The sequence below is a fragment of the Gopherus evgoodei genome, chromosome 20 (assembly GCF_007399415.2).
Source record: "Gopherus evgoodei ecotype Sinaloan lineage chromosome 20, rGopEvg1_v1.p, whole genome shotgun sequence".
NCBI classification, from domain to species: domain Eukaryota; kingdom Metazoa; phylum Chordata; order Testudines; family Testudinidae; genus Gopherus; species Gopherus evgoodei.
In genome coordinates this window covers 1,048,072-1,067,816 of record NC_044341.1, presented here as the reverse complement: position 1 = coordinate 1,067,816, position 19,745 = coordinate 1,048,072, and the positions used below count along the sequence as shown (strand labels likewise).

Below are 19,745 nucleotides of genomic sequence, written 5' to 3'. Positions count from 1 at the left end.
CTGAGGCCACCACCTCGGGCCGGGCCAGCGTCACCTCTGCGCCCGTGTCCCAGTACCCGGTGACCTTCCTCCGATCTACCTCCAGGGAAACAATGCACTCTTTCCGGAGGGGCAGCCCCCAGCTCACCCGGTAAACCAAAAACCTGGAGCCTGGAGCATCCACAGGTATGTTGCCAGCCCCCCTTTCCTGGGAATGTAGCCCCTCCTCCGATTGGGTTTTTACCCAGTCCACCCTCTGTGGGTTGGGTCTGCTTGGTCTGTCCCTGAGCTTGGGGCACTGGGCCCGTATGTGGCCTCACTGGCCACAGCGATAGCAGTCCATGTCTCATGGGTCCCCTTGAGCGGGTTGGAGGGACCTGATGCTGGATGTTCCCCTTTTGGGGGGGGTTCTCCATAGGCCCCCTTTGGGAGGTCCCATGATGACTCTCTCTCTGCGTTGAGGCAGGCCTGCTCCTTTGAGACTCCTCCCTGCCATCCCCTGCCTGACTGTCCACAAATTGGTCAGCCAGCTGGCCTGCGTGCTGTGGGTTCTCCGGCTTCTGGTCCATCAACCACAGCCTCAAGTCGGACGGGCACTGCTCGTACAGGTGCTCCAGTATGAATAGGCCAAGCAGGTCCTCTTTAGTTTGGGCCCCAGCTGTCCACTTGCGGGCATACAACTGGTCAACCGGGCGCAGGGGTAAGTATGTGACCTCACGAGTTTTACGCTGGCTCCGGAACTTTTTCTGGTACATCTCAGGAGTCAGCCCAAACTCGCGGAGCAGGGCCTGTTTGAACAGTTCGTAGTCCCCTGCCTCCGCCCCTTTCAGTCGGCTGTACACCTCCACGGCTGTGGAGTCCAGTAAGGGGGTGAGAACTGCGATCCTGTCTGCAGGGTCAACCCTGTGCAGCTCGCAGGCATTCTCAAAGGCTGTCAGGAAGGTATCTATGTCCTCCCCCTCCTTACGCCGGGGCAGCAAGTGCTTATCAAAGCTCTTTGTAGGCTTGGGTCCCCCCTCACTCACCGCAGCCTGGGCCTCACTTCTCCTCAGCTGGGCCAGGTCCAGCTCATGTTTACGCTGTTTCTCCTTCTCCTCCCACTTATAGTTACGCTGTTTCGCCTTTTCCTCCAGCTCTTGCCTCTAACTCGAGCTCCTCCCACCTCAGCTCCCTTTCATATTCCAGCCGCATCCGCTCCACGGATGCCGAGTGTCGCCGGGAGGATCCCCTGCTGGGGGGTGAACGTCGCCGGGAGGATCCCCTGCTGGCTGGGGGTGTCACGGTGCCCTCGGTATACACTGGTCTCCTCCTCGCCCTTCCCTTAGGCCTAGGAAGGGGGGGTCTCGGGAAGCCCTCGTCCGCTGGCTGACCACTCCAAGCGGGGACAGACACTGGTGCCTGCGCTGCATCTGCCCGGCTGCTTCCCTCAGAGACAGGACTCCGTTCATTCATGTGGTCTCCCTCCTCCAGCTGGGCAATCAGCTGGTCCTTGCTGAGCCTCCCCGAGCGCAGCCCCCTCTGCTTGCACAGCTCCAGCAGGTCGCACTTGCGCCGCTTGGCATACATCTTCCTGCTGTCCACTCGCAGGCTGGGGTGCTCGCCGCCCCCCACGGTTTCCAGGGGGACCCCTAGTGCACCAGCCCTTCTTGAGGTCACCACCTCTCTGCCAGGGTCGAGCTGCAGACTCCTTCGCCCCTGGGACCGCTCGCTGCAATCCCCCGGGGGACCCTGTTACTGCAAAGTCCTTCTCACTGGGCACACTCTCCCAGGGGTTAATCACCTCTTCGTTTTACTGCTCCCCAGTCACTTACTACAGGAAGCGTCGTCCATGGGGTGCAGTATCTCCCGCCGCTGCCACCAGTTGTCACGGAGTGTGGGGAGTCCGGCCCTGCACCCCTCTTCCTGGGACCCACAGTGACTCTTAGCCAGCCAATAAAACAGAAGGTTTATTGGACAACAGGAACACCGGTTACAGCAGGGCTTGCAGGCACAGTCAGGACCCCTCCATCGAGTCCTTCTGGGCTTTCAGGGTGCTTGGATCCTAGCTAGGATACTCTGAATTCCGCCCATCCAGCCCCAAGCCCAAACTCAAACTGCTTCCCTCCTGCCACCCCCTTCTTTTTCCCCTTCCCGAGCAAAGGTGTTGACCTTTCCCCTCCCTTACCTAGCTCAGGTTACAGGCCCTGGCATCGTCCATCCCCTAAAGTCCTCCCCTGCTCTCCCACTCCCCACACAGACAGTCCCTACTGCATCACAGCACCACATTGTCAAACGTTCTAGTCCAGGTTACTGTATTGCAGTATGAAACAAAGCAAAGGAAAACAGCTGCTGACATGCATTACTTGGATCTTTACACAAAGCCAGTCTCCTTCACATTCAGTGCATTCAAAGGGCCTCTTGTCACATAAATCTCCTTGCACTTGCTAGAAGGGACTTTTCCCACTTCTGGCTAGATTCCACACTGCTAGCATCAACAAAAGCTGTTAATTTCCATGATGTTCTTCAAAACTCAGCTAAGTGTCTGGCAGGACAAAGGGCGGCTTCTCAAATGCAGACACTGCCTACCTGCTGGGAAGCATTGCGGTACAGATGATCCACCATCATCCACAGCTCTTTGGGGATGTCCAATGGCTTCTCATCCCGAAAAATGTCATCAGTCATCTGCAGCGGCAGCAGGGTCTGCAAAGGAGCAAGCCAGACTCTTAGTGCTTTGCAGACTTCAGTAAGAGTGAGAGACAGAGGAGTCAGAGTTAAAGAACATTACAGAGTAGGGCAGCCTCACAAACTGGTCTGAGTATAGACTAATACAGCACACACAGTACAGTACCCCCACCTGAAAGGATGGCAAACTGCTTCACATACACACACATTTCCAGTATGGCAACCCCTAAATGAAATAACAAATGGGCACCAAATGCACACCAATCAGGAGACGGCCCCTGACACTGAGGTAGATCTCTAGTCCTAGGAAAAGTGCCATGGGATCTTTAACACCAGGCAAGAGCAGATAGAACCTCATTTTTTAACATTCTGCATGGAACTCAGTGAGCTCAAAGAGCCCGGGTGCACTGCATCAGAGAACAGAAGCTGCATCAACCAAGCCAGCCCCCTCTGGGATTAAGGGAATAGGTGGTGTCAACATGATTATTGGAGATAAACCCCATAATAGCAATAAAAGGAAATTGGGAGAATGCCCATTAACACTATGAGACAAGGGGGCAACTGGAGGTTTTAATAGCCTGGCACTGAGTAGGGGTACTACTGGACTTGGAAAGGCAAGCTTCTCAAAGATCTTCAGCTCCCTCACTAACCTACCAGTTCTCGAATGGACTCTGCTGACATGTCCCGGATAGGTTCTCTCATGTAACACAGTGTCTGGATCGGAGACCCAAAGCAGCTAGGCAGGTAATTTCCCAACACAGACAGGAAATAATCCTTCCCCCTGTCAAGGTGCAAAATCAGAATGTCTTCGAGTTTCTCTTCCCCGGAGTTCAAACGAGTAGCTGTTGATTTATTAACAAACAGTTCCAATTCGATAGTCATTTCAGAACCTGCAGGAAGAAAATAAACATATGCTCAGTAAATACAGTCATGAAACTGACGAGTCCTAGCAAATGGCAGATTAATACAGGTGCCAGGACAGACTCCAAACAGAAACAACCAAGACACTGGTTTATTAATATGGGATAAGTACTTAGAAGCAGAATCTTCTGGAAGAGTCAGTCACCTGGTAACAGAAAGCCCTTACTGGGGTTGGCAATCAGCCACTCTTTGCAGTAGTCGTCTTCATCCAGTTTGTTGATGAATTCAAACTGGCAAGGCACTTGTCCATTACAGATAGTAAAGGTCTCCACCTGCAGCTGCATGTACTTCACATCCTTGAAGAAGAACTAGGAACAAATATTGCAGCATCATCACCTCTTGCTTCTCCATCATCGCCCACCGCCAGCAACTTCCTCAAAGAGCAGGGAAAGGTCTTCCCCTAGAACATCCATGCATCTCAGCTACTTAAATCATTAGTTAACGAGCTATCAGCCATGCCTGAACATTAAACACCCAGCTCCTGACGTTAACTGTGACCAGCCCAAGCTGTGTGTTTCCCAGGAACCCAGGTCATGTGCGCCAATCAGCCTTGTGGGACAAATTCATTGCTGGCGTAACTCCACTGAAGCTAGAGCTACACAGGGGACCTTACATGCTCCATTTGAATAGATTTTCTGGTATCCAGCACTCCAAGCAGAGACATTCACGCAGTCACCTTCTCCAAAGGTCTCACTAGTTTGGGGTTTATTAGGTTTTTTGTTTTTAAAAACAAGTTAAAGTGAAGGATACAGTTATTCTCTCCACGCCCCAGTTGGGTAGTGCAGGGTGGTGGTGACTGTTTGGGTTTTTGAATGGAAAGTACCTGTTCCCAGCAGCTAGGGAACATCTCTGCAAGCAGCAGAATTTTATAATTCACTATACAAATAGTGAGCATTCTGCTCTGCACTCACTGGTACCAACTGCTTTACATCTTGGATCCCAGAGCCTTTTAGCAGGCCTGGGTCAGGATTCTCATTCACAGAGGGGCAAAGGGAGGCTGAATGGGATAGTGACTTGCTTTGGGCCTCACCATGACTCTGCAGCAAACCCAGGATTAGAACTATAGAGCTCCTGATCGCCAGTTCCATGCTTATTCTTCTATTTATTAAACTTCCCAGGAATAGCCCCTACAAGTCCTGACTCGCAGCCCCCCGGTGCTAACAATTACACTGGACTACCTCTTGGTTCTAGGATTCATTTCTCCCTTGAACTGATGGCCCTGCGAGGGGAAGTATGGGAATATGTCCTACCTCCCTCTGGGAAAGGATCACTGATGGGATGCTGGCATTCTCCATTTTATCCAATGAGCGCACTATTTCCTCAAAGGCTTTTCGGTACAGGTCCTCATTCACAACCTTCACCTGAAAGGGGGAGACACCTCATCAATGGGCATTTACTGTGTCTCTGCAGGAGAATTTGTAACAGTCTGAAACATATGGAGCAACCTGCTTTTAAAGAAGGCTGGAATACAGAAGCGCAGGTAAAACACATGGAAAATTACTGCAGATTTATTACCAAAAGCAAATTAAAATGGAACCAGTTTCCAGCCTTTACCAAAGAATGCATACAATGCAGGAAAGCGCACCTCTCTGACCCAACATCTGCCCATTGCTGGGCAGGCTTGTGCTTTGTGGAAGGCTGCTCTATCTAGCAGATAAAAATCAGCCAGCCTGCATTGGGATTGGTTTGTTAAAGTCTGGCAGCGAATTACACTCCTGTCTGCTGATGTAAACGCTGCAAGTTTCCAGGGAAATAGATAAAAAGAAGGAAACAAAGCATAAGGAGATATTCATGAACAACTACTTATTTCTGCTCATGGATGAGCTCACCTGCATCTTGCCAGGAGCAACAGGCTCAGTCGCACCTGTATTTTATTGAGAACAATGGTCCCATCTCAGGGCATTGTTATCAGGGCCAAGCTATACGAAGCACAACAGAGCAACAGCTTATAAGAGAAGAGAAAGAATCAGTATGGCTGGCCGCTGTGACTGCCTTAGGGAGAGGGTTAGCATTGTTACTACTATGAATAATGGTGCACCTACCCCAATGTCAAAAATGGAGCTCACTGGCTTATGGTCACTGTTTTTCAAAGTCATGTGGCTGCGATAGCTCAGCTGAGAAATATTCTTCCCTTTCCAGAGGATCCGATCACACCATGCTGGGGCACGACACTTCTCACTAAAACAGGAAGCCACAATTAAAGCTTTCCCAGTAGACAGTCTGGGGGGTGGGGGGGAGGTAACAGCGCAAGGCAGATTAGAACTTTGACAGGAACGAGCATCTCTCCAGTGGCAGAGGTTTAGCCGGTGCTCTACCAGGGCCTGCAGCTTGTTTCCAAACAAACAATCTCAGTGCAAAGCTGCAGAGGGTGGGTGTGTCTGTCTACGTATTTCTGTACCATCAGCCACCTTTGTTCTTGTTAAGGGGAGCAAGTTCCCCCCCCCCCCCGACATTATATGAGAAGCAGCATTTAGAGACTATCCTGAATTGCTTCAGACTGGAGGGACTTTGGAAAAAGCAAGAAAGCTCCCAGTTTTTCAATTAAATTTTCCTCTTAACATTTCTCCTTTAACACCATTGAGCAGAATCAAACATTCTGACTCTTGCAGCCAGAATCTACAATCCAGCCAGAACATATATGAAGAACATATGCATCCAGCAGTCTTTTGGGGGATGCGCGTAGGTATCTGCAGTAAGAAAGCACTCTGTGACAAGTCAAGCCAAGCCAGGCAGGATTCTACTGGGCATCAGCAAACAAAAGATCTCCAAAATTCTGTTTGAAAAGGAAGAAAGTGATGCATTGGAAGAAGCTTCAAAACTAAGGAGATCAAAGTGTTTATTCCTGGCAGGGGGTAGGAAAAATCCAGCAAACATCAGTCAGAGCGGAGGGGGCAGAACAAGTGCCCACAAACCTAGTGATGGGATTCCCAGTCTTCCAAAATGTGTCCAAGGATTTACCTTGGCATTGGACTCAAAGAAACAGTTACTCTCCTGTACAGTAACTGTGGTTCTTCAAGATTGTGTATACGCATTCCACTTTAGGGTGTGTGCATGCCCAGACCACTCCAGCCAGAGACTTTTGGTCACCAGTACCCACTGGGATGATGCACATACCTTGAGTATCCTCAAATCTTCAAAAGAATGCATGAAGGGCAGGGTGGGGCGGCTCACCCATTCCTTTGCACCGGAATCTTGCTGTTATCTGAAGTAGCAGGGATCAAACGCAGGGTCACGGAATATATATTTGTAGAGCATACCTCAAAAAACTACAGCTACTGTACAGGTAAGTAATTGTTCCTTCTTCATGTGCTTATATCCATGTATATTCCATTTTAGGTAATACCTAGGCAATGCCCCTTTAGTGGTGGAGACTCGGAGTCAACTGAAACAGTAACAGACTCTTTCCAAAGTTTGCATCAGCTCTGGATGCTTTGATGATGGCATTAACTGTGAGCAAACGCAAGTACAGAGGACCATGCAGCGGCTGTGCAAGTGTCCACGATTGGAACCTCTCTCAGGAAAGCCTCTGAGGTAGCCCAAGCCTTGGTAGAACGTGTGGTAATTCTTGCTGGAGATGTCACATTTGCTAAGTCATAAGTCCTGATGCATGAGAAGATCTTTGCACTGAAAGAGCTTGTCCTCACATCTGTTCAGTGTAAGCCATAAAGACTTAGACAGGAGCTAAACAGCTTTGTTCTGTCAATATAAGACAAGAGCGCTCTGCAAATGTCCAATGCCTGTACCTCTTCTCCTCCTCATGAGCGGGCAGTTTCAGAAAGAACATCAATAGATTTATTATGTGATTTAAATGAAAATCTGACACCACTTCTGATAGCAATTTCAGATGAGGCCTTCATGAAAAACTTTATCTTTACAGAAAACCATACACGGAGGTCCTGCCATCAGAGCCTGCAGCTCCTCTCCTAGCAGATGTTATTGAGGCTAAGAAAGCTGTCTTAATTGGCAAGTGAAAGAGAGCAAGAGGCTATGCTGATAACAGTAAGCTGTGAGGCATGACCGCAAGCTCCAACTGGTAGCTATAGGAAGACAAAAGGAACTGCAAGATGATGGGAAGGCCCCTAATCTTCACACCCTCAGCTGTAAGCATCAGTAGTAATGGGTATCACTGACCAAAAGTCTCCAGCCCAAGTGTGCTGGACACACACACCAAAAGTGGAATATAAATCTGTACAAGCATTTGGAGAAAAAAAAAAAATACAGAAATTCTTTAACTTCCTTAGGTCTGTTAGATCTAAAAGCTCGTGTAGACTTGTTTTTACTGCCTTAAACAATGCATACAGGAGCTAATGGACATGAATGACATGACGGCTGAAGTTGTACACATGGCATACCTAGTGTCCCAGTCATCACAGCCAGTGTCATATTTGTAGGTTGGCTGGAAGGTAATCTTTCCCTCTGTAAAGCCATCAAAGACAGCCTTCGCGTCCATCTGCTTCTTCAACTAGTAGGGAAAAAAGTCCAATAGATGAAAACTTAAATTGTTTAAACAAGTCCTTCTGGAGTCCCGAGTGGGGGGAAAGGGCACCATATTCTGGAAAAGTGATAAAAGTGTGTGCATGTATGTGCATGGATACACACATCTCCCATCTGTGCACACACAATCTAACGTTTGTGCTGCCATTTCCAAAGGAAATCTCCACAGACACAGGAATGGAAATGGCAGATTTTTCTAATATTAGAACTTTTGAAGTGTGATAATAGTATATTATGCAGAGTCTTACATTTCCTGGCCAGGAGGGACTATTATGACCATCTAGTCTGACCTTCTGCGTAACACAGACCAGAGAGAATTTTCACCCATAGATTCCTGTATCAAACCCATTGTGAAAATGCATATACATACACAAATGTCTTGTTGATTCATGTATCGTAGGCCTCACTGTAGTACTAGGAGATTAGCATTTCTCTACTTGTGTTTTTTCTAGGTGAGAGATGGAACCCAGGTATTTATGGGCACAGACACACCTACGCCCACCCTTCAGAGGAGGAGGAGGAGGAGCTGGGCACCCACATAAACCTTCATGAGAACCATGCTGGACAAGCAAATCAAGGGACGCGTAACTGATTAGCTGCGTAGCTTTCACACTCACCTAAGCAGTACTACCTAACTCTCTGAGCAGCCCTTATATCCAATACCTCAATGGGCTGACTTCCTCCTGCCAGGCTGTGGTGCTCTGCCCCACAACCAGCTATTAAAAAGGTGGATAGATTGTGACCTGGTGTACGAAGTGCATGCTGAGGCCAACTGAGCCACGGGAGGGACCGCTGCTCCTGGCTCACACTCTTATGTGCAAGGACAGTAGCCATTTCAGATCATTCCACGGACATCAAACCAACCATCCCAAAAGCAGCTTCTAATGCATGTTGGTGCTGCGAACCCCGAAAGCCAGGGTTAGCTATGCTGTCAGGGCCAGTGTGCAGGTGATTTTCAGAGCAAACAAGAGTTTCATAAGTCTCCCTCTAAAGAGGAGTCATTTTCCTAGGAGCATACGATGCAGGGCCCACCTGTCCTCTGGGAGGACACGTCTGTACCTGGTCATACTGATAAAGATCTTGAAACTCCTCCTTTTCAATGTGCATCTTCACCTTTTCCAACCCCAGCGGCTCTAACCTGTAGTTGAGGTCCCCGAGCCACAGGATGACACTGTAAGGACAGCACACAAGGGTGAAATCCCTGTTTGACAGAGTCAGCTATTGTAGACTCTACAAGCAGCCAGAAGGGCTTCTCTGTCTACTACAGGTGTGCCCCAGCTGCCGTGCCCCCATGCAGCACCTGTATCTCACCCTGCTGACAGTGCTCAGAACCAGGCAGCCTCAGCCACATGCGAAGAGGAAGCCTGATGAAACCACAGCTTCCTGAGCAAGGGAGGGTTAAGCCAGCCACAGACTGCTGCCCCAGGCACCTCTGCAGAAATTCAGCTGCACATCATTAGTATGTGCAGCAATATACCAATGGCACAGTGCTCTCTGCGCTGAGCTGTTTAGGAACCAGTTAATCCCAAGCCAAGTGCTGCAGTATCTCCATGCTAGCAAGGCTACCCTAGCATCTAGCTCTGTCTGCAGACTTAATTACCAACACTGCCATGATACAAGCACGTAAAGGAAACTCAGAACTCATGAAGAAAACATGCCTCCATATTACTGGGCCATTTAGCAAGGCACAGTGCACAGTAAATTAATGTGTCTGGAGCTTCCAAGAGCCAATCCGGCATGTTAGCTTCATCCTCATGCCCTAGAATGGGGTATTTCATCAAGGACAAGTTTCCCAAGGTTCACTAGCACAGAGGAAAGAGTCGGGGGCTAGGTTTGACAGGCCACTATAGCAGAGACACAGCAACCACTTCCTGCCCAAACAGTCCCACCAGCCAACTGCCACCTTCCGGCTCCTGTTCAGCCAGGAGGCCACGAAATCTGAATTTTAATCCCCTTTAACATTCTAAGGCAATTTCATTTATCTGTATTTAGAAAAGGGGCACATGTGCATGAGAGACTGTGAAGGACTGGGAGCCAGGTGGCCCAAATACTATCCCCAGCTCTTCCACTTACTCATTATGTGACCTTGGACAGGTCACTGTTATCCTGTGCCTCAGTTTCCCCCAATCATAAAACTAGGGTAGGTCAGAATCATTACCCCCAAAGTGCTATAACATCTATGGAAGGAAAGCCCTACATGAATGCTAATTAGTTACCGCAAGAGAAACAGACAATGCACTAGGCAAGATATTTACTTACAACTTACTTTTGGGATCGATCTAAAAAAGAGACAGCTGCAGACAAGTGCAGTCCTTAGTACTCTGATAGTACTTTTAATCTTCCAACACGCTATGAAAAAAACTAAGCCTCACAGCCCCCTGGGGAGGGAAGTATCTATTCCCCCCATTTTACACAGTGACAGGGAGCTAGGACTAGAACAGACAAGTTCCTGGCTCCATGGCCTGTTCTCAGACTACTCGACCAAACCTCTCAAGCTCCTGCCAGGGAATTGCTTACACCAGAAAGTGTAGCCAGCCACCCTGATAAAGCCCCATCACTTGTCCCATCAAAGCCAGAGGCCAAGCGGTGAACTGTAGTGACCCGACGGATGTACACCTTGGAAACATACTCATGTTTGTTTATAGTAATGGGTGGCAAGTTTGGATCCGACTGGCAGAACTGCATTCGAGAGCAGATGTCTCTGAAGTCCTGGTTCCTCCGCTCGTACTCCTCTGTGTGAGCTGCGAGGTGAGAGTTCACAACGCACACGCTGGTGTTGTGGAACCTGAACCGTATAGCAACTCCACCTTTGTTACCCTAGTGGGCAGGAAGAGAGACTGGTTGTGAGTTTTCCTGGGACTGCAGGTGAACTAATGTCCACTACTGTTACCCCAGTTTAGACAACCCAGAGGATTTTGGCACAGTCAGTCTGGCTCCAGGGGAAAGAAAAAGGCTCAAAACCCGAAGGAAAATATACACAAACCTCAGAGAGCGAGCCAGCCCATGCCCTTTCGTCATTGTGGGAGGGACAGCAGGTATTAGCATAGTACGCCATGCAAACAGCAGCAAAGCAGAGCAGGAGGGTGCATGGAATTCAATTTGCAATTCAGGACACGGCTCATACGAGAGCAGATTATACCATTAAGAATAAGCAGATTGGCTGCTTTGGCAAGTAATTAAAACTGCCAAGTAACAAACTGGCTCTTTCAAGACAAACCATAAAGAATATTTTGTAAGATGACGAGGCAGCTTTGGGCCATGCTCAGAACTGCCCTCACCATGCAGCATCTGGGGGATTACCGGAGGGTAGGTTCCAAGGGCAAAGAGGTGGTCCACATCTTCAAAAAGCTTATGAAATCTACCAGAGGAGAACTGAACTCTACTCTTCTGAGCAGATGCATACAGCCCAGCCTGGTTTCCATGCCGATTTCAAACTGGAGAGTCAGCCCAGCACTACATGCAATCAGGCAGGTACCAAAGGCGAGATTCTGCGTCACTCTTACATGCCCTGAGAGCACCCTGTGTCTCCCTGAGAGACAGACACATCCAGGCCTCCTTTAGCTGCAGGAACAGTCATAGTGACTCAGGGCCGGGGAAAGAGGTATTAAGGGCCCTCCCAAAGACAACCTCTCACTACCTGCCCATGCACACACTGCATTCCTACCATTCTCCCCATGATTCCAGTCCCCACTGTCTCAGCTTCCACCTCAGAGATATTCAGAGCATGGTCTGCCTTCACGTATAACAGCAGCATCATCCCAACAAGTCGTATAAGCTTCACCTGAAAAGAGAAAGCCAAAGGCATTGCGATAGCCAGGACTGTTTCTCAGGGGAAAACCTTATACTTTGAGCTCACAACAGGGTGGGGTAAACAACCAAAAATATTAATGCTTCGACACTGTTCTTCCAGGGAGCCACGCACCTGACACATGGCGCACACAGAGGTGCTCCAGCAGCACAACATGGGACAGGAGTAACTGGCCCTGCTCAGGGCAAGCAGCTAAATACCCCAAATTACTGCTTGGGGGAGAGGCAGCCCCAAGAAGGTACATGCCTGGATCGGAGGTGAGAAGAAAAAGCCAGAGCAAGGATTTTAAGGAGCAGGTACCAAACTTCAAACAAAATTAAAGCAATAGTCCTAAACAGGACAGTTCACTGCTTGGTGGTGCTGCTGAGCAGACGTTGGCAAGTGCCAAGACACTTTCTATCCACTCCTCTCAGCAGAGCAGGGAACTCAACTTGCCTGGTTGCTCCATTATGCCCCTCTCTAACCCAGAGCGTGAGGCACAAATGTCCTTAGCTCTCACTACTACTGCTTATGGAAATGTTCTCAGGAGGGTGTGACCACGTCTGGAAGCCTTGCATAAAAGTGCTATATACCACCCACACTGAGCATTGCTGGCCCGGCAAAAACCTACAGGAGACAGACACACTGGAAACAAACCAGGGGAAAGCAAACACGAGAAGATGTCTGACTGGAAACTGGTTTAAGTTTCAAAACTAACTTCCCCCCCCACAAGCCATATGTACCTTTGCATATTTGGCGTCTGGGTGAAGACTATCAGTTACAGCTTTGAACCATTCTTCCTCCTTCGGTGTGTCATTGAAAAAGAAGGCTTCTTTACTCAGATCGAGCTCCTGGAAGCTGGGAGGAACACATGGATGCATTCACTTCACTTGCTTTAACTCTCCCAGCCTTTTTTGCCGGGGAAGAGATAATTTATACTTTGTGCACTAAATGTGATTTTGGAACTGGAATTCTAATACAGATATGTTGATTTTAGCAGTGCATTAAGTGAAAAGGAAATGAACATTAGTATTAAAATGACTTAACCACAGTGTGGCATAAAAGCATCTAAAGCACACTATGCCAGTAGAGAGAACAAACACTTCTGGAATAAGAGCCACTATAGATAATGCAAACATCTTGGCTTTTAAACACTTGTTTGCAAAGCTTTGGCTGGATAGCTACACACGACACATTCATCAGCAAGCTACCCAGAGAAGTTTCTGGAAGGGCTAGCAGGGAAGAAATACGCACCCAACACAGTAAACATCCGGAGGCTCAACATCATGGCTCAGCCAAGGCAGGAGGCTCTCTTTGGGTGACTGGCCATTCACATTGTACGTTCCAATAAAAAACCTGCAAAGAGACTTGAGTTCAACAAAATCCTAGGGCTGCAATCCAAGCCTGTGCCAGCAACTTTCCTGTGGCATTTCATAGAGTGTATTTACTTTACAAAATGACTACAAGCAGGGTTGTGTAGGAATAGTTTGGGACAATTTTCTCTCTTGTTCTTTTATTCAGGAGGGGCTTGTTTAAAGAGATTTGAACCAAAATAAAGTTTTCAATACTAAACGTCATCTTTCATACAAACGGTCTCCCCAAAACCAGAAGCCATTACAGAGATAAATACTAAACAGAAGCCAGGGAGAAATAAGAGTCCAAGGCAAAGTGAGATGTAGCATGTTCAGGTGAGTTCTGAAAAGAGAAAGAATAAGATGTACAAAAAAGGACATTTGCTTAAGCAGGGGCTGTTCATGTGACAGCATGCTCCTCTGCAACTGTGTAAATGGAGGAGAGAGACAGAAAGGCTGTTCCAGATGGCAGGGGCTAACGTCTATTTTCCCCCCAAATTTCCCATTGCTGTGGATTTCAGGTGAAATTACAAATGTATGAGATTTACTTATTTTGCAATTATGCCTAAAATTGTACTCCCAAGGACAGTTGTTACCTGAAATTCTGGAGATAAGTATAGGAATCCTCTTTCAGTACCAGTTGAGATTTAACTATAGTATCTCTTAGCCCAAACTTCTGCTCTGATAAGATACAAGCATTGTCCGAAACCATCCCAGTAGAGGATTGCACCATCTCAGTGGTTACATCCATCTTGGATTTACTCGGTCTGAAAGCACAAAGAGAAGGCAAAAACAAGACACTTCTACACTCTGTGTGTCAGACAGCAAGCTCATCAAAACACAATTTAGATTTGGGGAAAAAAAAAAACAAAACCGCAATCCCCATCCTGCAAAGAAGGGATAATTACTACTACTGAAAACTTGTTTCACATAAGTCAGCCTGTTTAATCATCTCAGCTGCATGTGACAGAGCAAGGCTGAAATGAATATTTCTCAAGAGGACTAAGATCTTTTGTACACAAGAGTTCTATCAGTTTAACTACAGGGATTTAAAAGCTGAGTCCATTAAATCAGCGCAGCCTGTGTGTCTAGGCGAGGCCTCACTCATTCTGTTTCTGATGAATTTAAATGCTGTGCCTTGCTTACTGGGGTGGGGAGCTGAAACTCTCCCCCCAGTTGCCTCCCTCCACCCAGCCCTCCCAAGCTGTTCATCCTGTCAAGGCCTGTCCCTGCACAGGACCCTCCCTGTTGGGGGTGGGCAAGTGGGGGAGTTTATTTAGTACTGTATGGTATTTAATAATGTTTTAGTGGATGGGATATTATATTTTTGTTATAAAGTAGCAATCTGAGGGGTCAGAGAAGTGGGAATGCCCTACAGACTAAAATTACTATTATTCCCTTTTAAAAAAACAAGATGGGTGAGGTCATATATTTTATTGAACCAACCTCTATTACCTCATTCCCCTCTTGTCTAGGGTTGCCAACTTTCTAATCCCACAAAACCAAACACCCTAGCCTCGCCCCTTCCCTGAGGCCATGTCCCCTGCCCTGCCCCTTCCCCGAGGCCCTGGAAACGGCCAGCAGGTCTGGCTCTAGGCAGAGGCACAGCAGGTGGCTCTGCACGCTGCTCTTGCCTACAGGCACTGCCCCCGCAGCTCCCACTGGCCACAGTTCCTGGCAATTGGAGTGCGCAGGTAGCGTTCGGGGCGGGGCAGCACACAGAGTTCTGTGCTCCCCCCTGCCCAGGAATCGGACCTGCTGGCTGCTTCTGGGGCACAGAGCGGTGCCAGCCAGGACAGATAGGGACTAGCCTGCCTTGCCTTCAGAGCACCGCTGACCATACTTTTAACGGCCGGGTCAGCGGTGCTGATTGGTGCCACCAGGGTCCCTTTTCAACCGGGTGTTCCGGCTGAAAACCAGACACCGGGCTGCCCTACCCTGGTCTCTCTAATATCTGGGACAACACAGCTACAACAACACTGCATACTATTCGCTCTCTTGCTTTGCAAATACAGGCTGGCCAACAGGTGGCACTGGTGTGTATCACATGGCTGCCTTTCTCCACAATAGCTTCTTAGTTCAGACACATGAAAACGAGGAAGTCAAGGCAGAAAGTTTTACTGTCTTCCTCCTCCATGGACACGTGAACTATCACTGCACTGCTCAGAACTATTCTGGACAATCTATAAATAACTGCAGACACCCCCCATCCTGTCTTGCACTATGCGTTATTTGCCACCAGTGTGCAATGATGCTCTGTGGAGGATGACAGCAGCTAAATACCAAAATATACAATGCCACCATTCCATTCTTCATTAGAACTTACAAGCATAGGTGCCGTGCACAACCGATCTCACAGTCTCCTTTGAGAAGGAGGATTTAAGATATACTGTACCTAGGAGTAGCTTTATCATCACTGTTATGGCTCCAGCTATGACTAACTATGAGATTGTTTTCATTCTCATTGATGTCTCCAGACCTCACAACTGCTAAAAGAAAAACAAAAGCTTTACACAGAACAAGGGAACATGCCATACAATACAGTACTTACACGCTGAGACAAATACAAGGAAAATCTATCCCACGTTCCCAGAAAAAAACCAAGCTCTTATTTTAAATGTGTTGCATTCCTCTTGGGATAAGAAGCTTAAAAGGGTCTTTCCAAATACTGGCTATAAACCCACAAGCACAGTTCAGTGCTCCTAAGTAAAGAAAAAAAATACAGGAACATTTTGTTGGAGGATTTTAAGAATATGTACACAAATAACTGTACCAGTTTTAAAAAAACAAACCATTTGATACAGATGGGAGTTACAGACTACTATATGGATTTTGTAATATAAGAATTGGGAAGGAACCAATTGGAAAAGTAACATTCATCTGCTTGAAAAACTCAGAACAGTAACATAAAAAAACCCAAAAAACAAACAAAAAACCACACAAAGGTAAGGGTGGGGGACACGAGGTAAAAAGTTTGGGGACCACTGCAGTACAGAGAAAAACTTGTCAAACTCCTTGTTTAAAACTCCTACAAGGCAATCAGGCCACACGACTGGCCTGTTTATAATAATCAGATGCTGCAGAAAAGGAACCTTGAGGAACTGATAACTGATGCACCTTTGCTTTCATCGGTACTAATTTGTTTCCTCCGGAGCAAGTGCCTCGCCACTAGCTTGCTCTGTCGCAGGGCTACCCATTATCTCTAGGGCCCAGTATAAGGCCCCTGCACTCCCAACATTGCCCAATCCCCCCTTCAAAAACTACACGTGTAATGAACCTTTGTCAAGAGAGAGAAAGGAAAGAGACACACACCTCATGTCAAGGGCTTCCATGTGTCTGCTGAAATATCCATAACAGAGCACAACTCACTAGTCACTTAATCTGTCCCCACCCTGACCCGCCCAGTACAGAGTCCTTGGTGGAAAGCCAGCCCCGTCTCAGCATAAGCAACATGATAAGCACCAGATCTCAGCCTTGATACAAGGTGCACTTTACAATAAAGTACCAGCCACTATGCAAATTTAACTCATACATTAAACAAATCATTGTTCTGCAGTAGATCATTTTGCATTCCTCTCCAGTGATCACAATCCGTACTTACAGGTGTCAAAATAACTATTCAATTGTGGGGCTGAGGAGTGTTTTTTTTTGTTTGTTTGTTTGTTTTTTAACCACACACAGCAGATACACAAATATCTTGATATTTTGACACAGGCCCACGTGACAGTCTCATAAGCAAACCAGGGAAGTTATTACAAGGTGGGGCACAACAGGTTGAAAAACCCAAACTCAAAGAGTAGTTATCAATGTTTCGCTCTCAGACTTGGGAGGACTTTAGTGGGGTAGCCCGGGGGCTGCCCTGTGTCCCATACCATTCAACATTTTTATTAATAACTTAAAGAGGGAATGGAAAGTATCCTTGAAAATTGCAGATGACACCTAGCTGGAAGCAGTTGCAAGCACTCTGTAGGATACTGTTAGAATTTAAAATGACCTTGACAAATCGGAGAATTGGTCTGAAATCAACAAGATGAAACTCAGTAAAGACAAGTGCAAAATACTACACTTAGGTGGGGAAAAACTGAATGCATAACTACAAAATAGGGAATAACTGGCTAGGCAGTAATATTGCTGAAAAGGATATGTAGGGTTACAGGGGATGACAAACTGATTATAAACCAACATTAGCCAGTTGCAACAAAAAGACTAATATCATACTGAGGCGTGTTAACAAGAGTGGTCATCTGTAAAACACAGGTGGTCATTGTTCCACTCCACTCTGCACCGATGAGGCCTCAGTTGGAGGCCTCAGTTGTGTGCAGTGTTGGGTACGACACTTTATGATAGATGTGGACAAACTGGAGAGAGTCCAGAGAAGAGCTATGAAAATGAGAAAAGGTTAAAAAACCTGACCTCTGAGGAACGGATTAAAAAAATGGGTATGTTTAGTCCTAAGTAAAGAAAACTGAAGGACTTGTTAACAGTCTTCAAATATGTTACGGGATTATAAAGAGAATGGGGATCAGTTCTTGTCCTACATTCAGTAGACAGGGACAATAAGTAATCAGCTTAATCTGCAGCAATGGAGATTTAGGTTAGTTACAGGAAAAGCTTTCTAACTGTGAGGATAGTTAAGTACTGGAATAGGATTCCAAGGGAGGCTGAGGTTTCTAAGAACAGTTCAGACAAACACCTCTCAGGGATGGTCTAGGTTTACTTGGTCCTGCCTCTGCACAGGGAGCTAGAGTAGATGACCTCTCGAGGGCCCTTCCAGCCCAACAGTTCTGATTCTATGAAATGGTAGTTTCCAGCTTACTCCGCCTAGTACACAAACCTACAGTACACAAACCTACAGACAATGAAGGGAGTTTGTTTCCGAGATTACAAATCTAACAAATGAAGCTGGACAGAACAGTTCTGTTCACTGAAACATAGAGCAGAGCTCTTCTGTACTACAATGACTAGGCAGCAAAGCTGAAGATTTTATCACTTCTACAAAATTCTCTCCAGGCCAGCAATTCAAACTAGATACAGAATTTAACATATTTTACTCAGATTCAGAATACACACAGACTAGAAGCAGCTGTTCCCTCAGCTTGGAAATCTTCTTTCTGCCCATAGAACCCTCTGAGAATATATACTTCATAGGAGGATTTATTGGAGGTTGATTCCAAGAGCACGTGGATCAAAACTCATTACAGCTCACAAATCCAAAGTAGGGTTGGAACTGGTCCTGGAAGCAGCAACGGATTTAGATGGACAAATACTTGTGCTTCTTTCTTATCTATGTCTGCACTAACAAGGTGGCGTCTGGCTCCAGATGTGATGTAACCTATTCCAGCTTTCCCTGTGGGTTCACCCAGCTGGTACACAGATCGTGTTTCCTGAGCAGATATTTGAATGTGCTTGTTCAGAAATTCCCACAAGTTTAAGAAGAAATTGGAATTGAAACTAAAAATAGCACCAGAAGAAAGGAGACATGTTATACAGAAACAGTATCTTTACACAGCTGACCCAAGCCAATTCCTCTACAGAAACTGCTGGTGCTGTTTTTGCAGCAATAGAAATTTCTGCTTCTATGGCGTTTCAGTCACAAACATTCATCCACAAAACTCCAGCCTCAGGCTATGTCTACACTTATAGCACTGCAGTGGTGGAGCCAGACTGGTACAGCTGCGCCACTGCAGCATATGTGGTCAAGACGATCTATGCTGATGGAAGAATGTTCTCCCAAAAACCACCACCGTGAGCAGCATAAATAAGGCTACGATTTTGTCATGGACATTTTTAGTAAAAAAGTCAGACAGGTCACAGGCAATTAACAAAAATTTACAGAAGTCGTGACTTTTATTAAAAATGTACATGATGAAAAGGGGGAGGATCCAGCACCCTGCCTGCTGTGGCTGGGAGCTGTGGCCGCTGCTCTGTTGCTGGGAGGGACCCCTGTCTGTGGCAGTTGAGGAGCTCTGGGGGTCCCCAGCACCCATGGGGGTCTGGGGAACTCCGGGGAATTCTCCCCACACCCATAGCAGCTGGGGAGCTGTGGGGAACCCCTGCCACTCTAGGCAGCAGGGGTACTCTGAAGCTCCCAGCCACCAGGGGAGGTGAGGGTAGCCTGCAGCTCCCAGTTGCTGCAGGCTGAAGTCACGGATTCCATGACTTCCGTGACCAAATCGTGGCTTTAGGCAGAAGCTATGTCAGCGGGAGAGCTATGTCTCCCATCAACATAGTACTGTGCACACGACTGCTTATGTCAGCGTAACTTATGTCACTCAGGGGTGGAGTATTCACTCTCCTGAGTGACACAAATTTTGCTGACATAGGCAGTAATGTAGACATAGCCTCAGATGAGTAGGATAAAGCAACAGGTACTTCCAATCTCTATCCTGCTGCCCTTGTTTATCTGAAACAAACTAAGCCTTCCTTTGAATGCTGGGCTCTAATCCAGAAAAAAAGGAATTCTTGAGTTCTGGAATAAAACTGCCACTTCAGTACCAGCCTCTGAGATTGTAAGGTGGCATGAGAATTGAACAGCTGCCACCTTTCCCCCA

At 47.2% G+C, this 19,745-nt stretch overlaps 1 protein-coding gene across 1 annotated transcript in view; it reads right to left on the bottom strand.

The window, feature by feature from the left end:
* The window catches only part of INPP5B (inositol polyphosphate-5-phosphatase B), a 51,783-nt gene that overhangs the window by 6,445 nt on the left and 25,593 nt on the right, over positions 1–19,745 (bottom strand). The window contains 13 exon segments of the mRNA XM_030538972.1: positions 2,545–2,658; positions 3,295–3,530; positions 3,707–3,869; positions 4,812–4,922; positions 5,604–5,739; positions 7,914–8,023; positions 9,115–9,226; positions 10,685–10,872; positions 11,720–11,836; positions 12,586–12,700; positions 13,097–13,198; positions 13,791–13,961; positions 15,590–15,683. Coding sequence (XP_030394832.1) covers positions 2,545–2,658; positions 3,295–3,530; positions 3,707–3,869; positions 4,812–4,922; positions 5,604–5,739; positions 7,914–8,023; positions 9,115–9,226; positions 10,685–10,872; positions 11,720–11,836; positions 12,586–12,700; positions 13,097–13,198; positions 13,791–13,961; positions 15,590–15,683 — 1,769 coding nt within the window.